The sequence below is a fragment of the Bidens hawaiensis genome, unplaced genomic scaffold (assembly GCF_021521415.1).
Source record: "Bidens hawaiensis isolate Kalapana, Puna unplaced genomic scaffold, B.hawaiensis_p1.1 tig00012141_1, whole genome shotgun sequence".
Lineage (NCBI taxonomy): Eukaryota > Viridiplantae > Streptophyta > Magnoliopsida > Asterales > Asteraceae > Bidens > Bidens hawaiensis.
This window is the reverse complement of record NW_027491978.1, coordinates 599,848-607,132: the sequence shown is the minus strand read 5'-3', so window position 1 is coordinate 607,132 and position 7,285 is coordinate 599,848. Positions and strand designations below refer to the sequence as shown.

Below are 7,285 nucleotides of genomic sequence, written 5' to 3'. Positions count from 1 at the left end.
AGGAAATAAATGATTTGTATGGAAATAAATATTAAATAACAATAAAATGAAAAGTATATACTTGGGTGGTAATATATTAAATTTTTCATGAAACTGTATATATATGGATCAATTGACCCAAACATAAACAAAAACTAGATATGCAGGTATGTCCACACATCTAAAAAAAACTAGATATTCTAGTAAATGATCACCTACATATATAAAACTGTCTTATCTTTTGATGTGAATATGCAATGTTAATAAAATATGACATCTGAAATAAATAAAATATGATATCATAGTAAATGAAAAGTAAATATAAAAGTTTATGTGGAACAAAAGTGTTCCTTTTTTTTATTATTTTTTGAAAATCTGGTTCAACAAGTCAACGTCATCAGTTCACCCAAATAAAAATGATTCAAGAGTACTCAATCAGTAATTCCTAAATCAATACTGCCCAATTTTATGAACATTGCATCTGATGAAAACCATATAAAATCCGCATAGTTAAATATAGTAAACATTGTCCTTAAATGAAACTTTAACTTTGCATAAATAAATGAAAATTTGACTTTGACACCGTATTCATACAATGTGATGGCAACTTAAGCATGATTTTTAATTCATTATAAGAGGAGTACGGGAACTGAGTAAGGGTCAGGGGCCGCGGTACCAAGGGAATACTGACCCTCTCGTACCGCCACAAACCATTATTGCATGGGATGTTCTCTTCAATATATTACAATGTGATGACAATATTGTCATTAAAAAAGGTCGTCGGTTATTTAAAACATTAATCTTTGTAAGTACAAACACCAATCTTAATATTAATTTCTATCAATTTCAAACGAAACTCTGTTCCGCGGATCTCTTTAAAGTTCCATCATCTAGTTTATCATTATCATTAAGTTCTGACGACTCGTCACCCAATGATACTAATATTCATACCTTACGGCTTCTCTCTAAAATTACACAAGTATCACTAGGTCGAAAACATGCAGATATCCTAAGGTCAAGAGTTTGCGTATTTAGAGATTGAAGTGCAAGTTTGCAATATGTCAACTAACATACATATTACTCCAATAGCTTATGATGAGTACTCGAATATGTTTGAAAGAACATCACGAGAGAATCTACAATACTTATCTGATGGTGCCACACAGTTGTATGGAAAATAATATTTGTGTAGACCGACTACCAACGACATACAACTTTTTGTGCGTCACACGAGAAAGAAGACGTGGTCTTCCTAGAATTCTATATAGCATTGATTGCACACACTAGAGTTGAATAAATTGTCCGACAGCATAGTGAGGTCAAATACATGGGAAGCGATCACGAGCATCCAAGGATCATGCTCGCAACGGTGGGTTATAGTTCGACTACCCACATGAGCAATTCAAGCTTTCAAAACCAGAATTATCATGTACATGTTCATTATATTAGACAACATGATTTTATACTAAGGTTTAACGATAACCCCTAAACACAAATCGATCTTCAACCGAGAGAGAAGCAAGTGATGATCTGCTTAGAGAATTGCAGGATCGTGAAACCCACTACGCCACGCGATCGGATCTCGTGGAGCATATTGCAAACACCAACATATCTAATTCAGATGACTAGTTGAATTTTATTATCTTTTTATTGTTTTTTATTTAATTTAGTCATGTAAATTATTTTTAAATTTTTTTTTTTAATTTGTATTTAACTTATAAAACTTTCTGTATATTTGAACTAATTAAAAGGTGGTTTAAGGAAGTTTAGAGATGTAGAAAGATGAATACCACCATATTAGGAAATAAAGAATTTATAAACCATGGCATTTCAACACTTTCTTCATGAACTACATCATCTAAAGTCGATTTACAAACACAAACTAACCGATTTGTTTAACATACAAATCAATGCTCGACACAATGTGTCACGACTACACCATAAGGATGCACAAATAGCCCCAGAGCTACTACAACTCGACATCTGGCAATGGCACTCTCCAATAATTCCACGAGTTATAATCTTCCTGCAAAAAGTACCGGACTCGTTAAACATCTCAAAGAACTAAAAATGTGACAAGTATAGTTACAAAAACTGTATTCATAGTTTATTACAATACTATTCCTTTTTTTTTTACTTAAAGCAATTAAGGAGGTTGAATACATTAAAAAAATACAATTTGGACAACTCTCAGACAGTTTACTTTCATCTATATGTTAGCCTCGTTTGGCCCGTTTGGCCAGTTTTGGCAACTTTCAGACAGATTACTTTTCAACCATATGTTTGGCCCGTTTGGCCGATTTGACCTGTTTGACCGGTTTTGGCAACTTTCAGACAGATTACTTTTGAACTATATGTTTGGCCCATTTGACCAGTTTTTGGCAACTTTCAGACAAATTACTTTTGAACTATATGTTTGGACCGTTTATTCCATTCGGGCCGTTTGACCAGTTTTTAGACATATTTACTTTTGAGTTTGACCAGTTTTAACAACTTTCAGACAAATTACTTTTGAACTATATGGTTGGCCGGTTTGACCATTGACCCGATTGGACCGTTTGACCAGTTTGGCGAGTTAAGAGAAAGTATATCAAACCTGTTCAACCATTGATGTTGGGGGGAACATGTCATTGACTAATGTATGCAAAGAGGTGTAAGATTTCCCCTTCATGTCGACCCGATGACTAATCGCCACCTCACCCTGAAACGTCAAATGAGAATGTTCAACTTTGACAGGTTTGACCAATATAGTCAACTAAGAAAAGACATACCTTGGGGTTAATAATAAAGATTTTGCCCTTCGGAATACCAATTTTCCGGTAGCTAAGCTCATCAGTGTCTCGGTTACCGAAGCCCGCGTAAAATGGGTTGTAATCGGATGGAAAAAGAGCTTTTATATCCTGTAATATATTTTTAAAGATTTTAGATTAACAATAATTAAAGGCAAATAACATGTTTGTTTGATTTTATAATACTTACTTCTAAACACGCGATTTTAAACTCATGAGGGGCTCTTCTAATAACTGTCACAACAAGAATAAAAATATATTTATATTTTACACAAACAAAGCGCGCTCTTAGTAATAATAATTAACAATTAAGAATTAATAAGTAAGCACTCACCTTCACGGAACAATGATGGAAATAAGCCATCGGGTGAAATGACAACTGGACCATTGGGTAAAGCCTTCCCGTCCTACAAAATCAAATTATTGTTTTTTTTATTAACCGCGCATTTTGAGGTTTCCAAATACAAGTGTTTTTGACATTGTTCAAATGACTAAAATACCCTTTAGTATATACCTGCTTGAGATTAATGAGGAAGCTTCTAGTTAGATATGCTTGAACAATTGCTCGAGCACTTAAAAACAGTAACTGATATCCGTTTTCCTGCACGTTGAAATAATAAAATAATTTTTTTACGGGTAAATATATTTTGTCAAATCTGGAAAAATATATATATATATTAAATATATATAATATGCTCAGAAAGTAAATGGGTTGAAATTTACATATTTATCAAATACATACAACTATAAGGACCACTAAAGGAACTTTTATGTTCCATAAATTTAAAAAAGCTACAAAATATATAAAAAAAATTAAAATAACTATGTAAAAGAACATAATTAAATACCTTTATTGCAGAAAAGAGTCGGGCCACCCCAGATTGTGTCCAATCCTTCCCCACTAAGGGCATAAACTGACCAAGAACATCCGACCTACAAAAAATAATATATAATTATTAATTAAGAAATATTAAACTAATAATATAAAAATATATAATTTAATATATTTTACTTTGTGATCGTCCCGTCAACATCCGATATCACAATTCTTGCATTCCATTTCCACAAGTAAATATGAGCATCAACCTACATAAAATTCAGCATGATTTAGAAAAATACAATAAAAAAACGTTTAATAAAAAGAAGAAAATAATTACCTTCTGAACTCCTAAAACCCGTGTCGAAAAAATAAACGAGACCACATTCTGCCCGTCTTTCAAATTCAATGACGATATTTGCTCGGTAGTCGGAACATGAGTTCTACCAAACTGCTTTTGTGGAGACTGTAAATGTGTTGGGGTCGTTTCAACAGGTTGCGGGGAATCAAAAACCGATTCTGAATCAAGAAAAACATCATCAGTCGAAATGCTACTATTAGTATGGTCGAGTGTTTTGGCCCTTCTAAAAGGAATGGGCCAGAGCCTCCATCTACGGCCCGATGGAGTCGTTGGGAGCCCGGTGTCTTCATTGGGCCCCGGCCCACTCCAGTCCAAGGGAATTGCATCCGTTGGCTCAACGGGCAGTTCTAGCCCGTATGCAGCCATTCCAAGAACAATATGAGAAGCTTTTTCCCAAGTGAAGTATTTATCTTCAATTTTGACAACTAAACTGTCGTTTTTAATTATTTTTGCTGCAGAAATTTTGAATTCTTCCTCTGGTATCCGGTGGGCGTTGAAGGTTTCAGAAGCAGTGCTCAAACCCATACCGGGTCGAAGCAAATTTCCACAAAGTGATATCTCTATTCCTGAAATTATATATCAAATCAAACAAAATCATGTTAATTTCAAAGCACTATATAATATATGAAATAATTGTATTTTGTACTCATACTTGGCACATTTAATGTTTATTAAAAAAATCAAAATTTTTGACAAAATGTGATTTGGGTCAACCCAACCCAACCCAAGAAAGAATTAACCACCCTAGATAATGTATTTTCCATTTATACAACTTTAAAAATCACTTTATTCAGAAACCAGATTGCTATTCGGATAATATAGTGTCTATAATCATTTTAAACATTTAAGGGATATCTATATCCCTGAAATTATTCATTAAATCAAAGCTAATTTCAAGAATAAAGAAATATCTCTTTTTCTTGGAAGATAACTTCAGTTTACCTATCATTACAAGATGTTGCTGAGATTGAGTGTGATTAACAGAATTCCTTTGGTCTTGTTGAAGGTATTTTAGATTTTTAGGTATATTATCATTAACCAAAGACTTTTAGAGATAAAATGTGGTTGTTAATCCAAGAAACTAGCTTAAAACCTCCTAAAACATTGTGTTCAAAGCATTATATAATTTATGAAATAATTTTATTTTGTAATCATATTTGGCACACTCACTATTCATTAAAAAAAAATCAAAACTTTTTGACAAGTGATTCGGGCCAACTCATTACTCACCCAAAAATCCAAAATGCATTTTTGATTGATACACGTTTGCAAATCACTTTATTCAATAACTAGATTGCTATTATGATAATATAGTTTCTAAAATCATTTTAAGCATTTAAGTTGTCTATATAAAGTTTGAAAAAAAGAGATTCGAGCCCGGCCCGTTTTGACCCAAACCATTATGGCCCGTTACTAGACCCACCCAATTTACCACTTACTTGTCTGTTTCGGTCCTTCAAAATTTCCATTATCATCAAAGTACGGTTGAGGCTCCTCGGTTACAGACGCGAGGCACCCGTTTTCAATTTCCGTCCCGTTTAAACTATTTTCGACATGTTCAGATTCTTCACGATCTTGATCTTTAACAATTTCATCATCAGAATTCACCCTTAAAGATCCATTTTCAACCTTTAACTTTAAAGATTCATGATCTTGATCTTTAAGAATTGCAGCCTCAGAAACTTTAGATTCACTTTTAACCTCCAAGTTTACAAGGTCGCCGTTTTTAACCCCTTCAGTTTCATCTTGTTGCTTTCCTAAATCATTTAATGCCAAACAGCTCTTAAAAACATCATCTTTTTTTACATCATTACCGTTATCTTTCGGTCTGCTAATATCACTTAAATATTGGGCCCATGTAGACTCATTACTTAAATCCAAATCACCTTCAAACTCTTGGGCCTCAACCGGGCCCAAATGAAACTGAGGTGTACTCAGTTGCACATTCTCTGTATTTTCCTCCTCCATTGATGATATTGGAGCCGACAAAATTTGACCATCAACGCTAAACAAAACGACTTCTGAATTATTATCATTATTATCCAAATCATTTTCTAAATTATCATACCGATTGGACCCAAAGTCTTCATCTTGGAACTCATAAAATCGTTTTTCACTATCCGATTCTGTACTCTCCTCTGCATTATTATTGTTATTATTCTCAGGGGAAAAATTGTCATTTCTAGACTCTAATGAACCATTGAAATCTTTCGCATCATTATCTTTCTCGGGTGTAATTTCTTTGATAAAATAAGCTTCACCCGAGTTATCAAGATACATATGGAAATCGGCTTCAACACCGTTAACTTCTATTTTAACAACTTTTTCTGCACCTTTTAAAACACCTTGAAATTTGCCAAACCGTACATACCACGGGGTGCTTCTAAACGATCCATCTTGTTGTTGAACAACAATTATGTCAACGGCCCCACCAAACGGGTGAAAAGGGGTGGCAACAGAATATACACTCTGAGAAAGGTAACTTCCGACTCTACTAATCATTTGGTCTTTCTTTTGGTCAAAGTCAAACCCGAACAACTGTTGACTGCTAGTCTCGGTTTATCTAAAAAACCGTCTTATTCATAACAAAATTGTTGTCTTTTTTTACCAGCTAAATAATCTCAAGAAGAAAATTCAGATTGTTTTTGAAAGTTGAAGAAATTTGAAGTTCCAACTTCTTGTAATTCGGTTGGATCAAGATATCTGCAAAAACATGATTTTTGAAAATAATTGAATGATTAAAAATATTGATCAATATATAAAGTTAGTTTATTTATCTATACTTCCATGAATAACCAGAATTTCAGATTTCTCAAACACTAAACACCATCAAAAGATGATTAACATTATATGTTACAAATTCAATAATTTGTTTTTAAACGCACATTCAATCACCCCCTAAACCCCTAAAAACAACCATACAATGATACAATATATGTAGGGATTCGAAGAAAAACAAGTCCGAAATATAACGGTCAAAAAAACCACCTTTTAAATAAAAAATTAGAGTTGTTAACTGCACTAGGAGTCTGAGACCCTAGAAACAAGAACTAGAGTCAACAACTTTAACTACCTATAGAAATTCAAGACCCCAAGTTGAAATGATGTTGAAACTTACATATACAAAATTAGTCAAACTGGAAGACTTTGACTTTCTTGAAATTTCCAGATACACATTATGAACACAAGATTTAAACCCTAAATCCAAAGACTGAAGTTGACACTTAATAATGCATCAAACTGATCACAACACAAATAAAATGCAAGAAATGTTGAAATTTATAGATACTAAATTATGACTTTCTTGAATTTTTTTTAAAGAAAATGTATCAAAAAAAT

The 7,285-nt window shown here is 33.1% G+C and overlaps 1 protein-coding gene across 1 annotated transcript; it reads right to left on the bottom strand.

Annotated features, from left to right (window-relative positions):
* Window positions 1-1,809: 1,809 nt before the first annotated feature.
* On the bottom strand, window positions 1,810-6,587 carry LOC143540152 (phosphatidate phosphatase PAH1-like). The gene is made up of 10 exons (XM_077033292.1): window positions 5,386-6,587; window positions 3,926-4,512; window positions 3,781-3,854; window positions 3,617-3,701; window positions 3,283-3,369; window positions 3,103-3,175; window positions 2,959-3,002; window positions 2,751-2,879; window positions 2,576-2,680; window positions 1,810-2,005 (listed from the first exon to the last, which is right to left on the bottom strand). Exons 1-10 carry the CDS (start codon window positions 6,446-6,448, stop codon window positions 1,949-1,951), a joined length of 2,304 nt encoding a protein of 767 aa, XP_076889407.1. The 5' UTR covers window positions 6,449-6,587; the 3' UTR covers window positions 1,810-1,948.
* Between the last annotated feature and the right edge of the window lie 698 nt (window positions 6,588-7,285).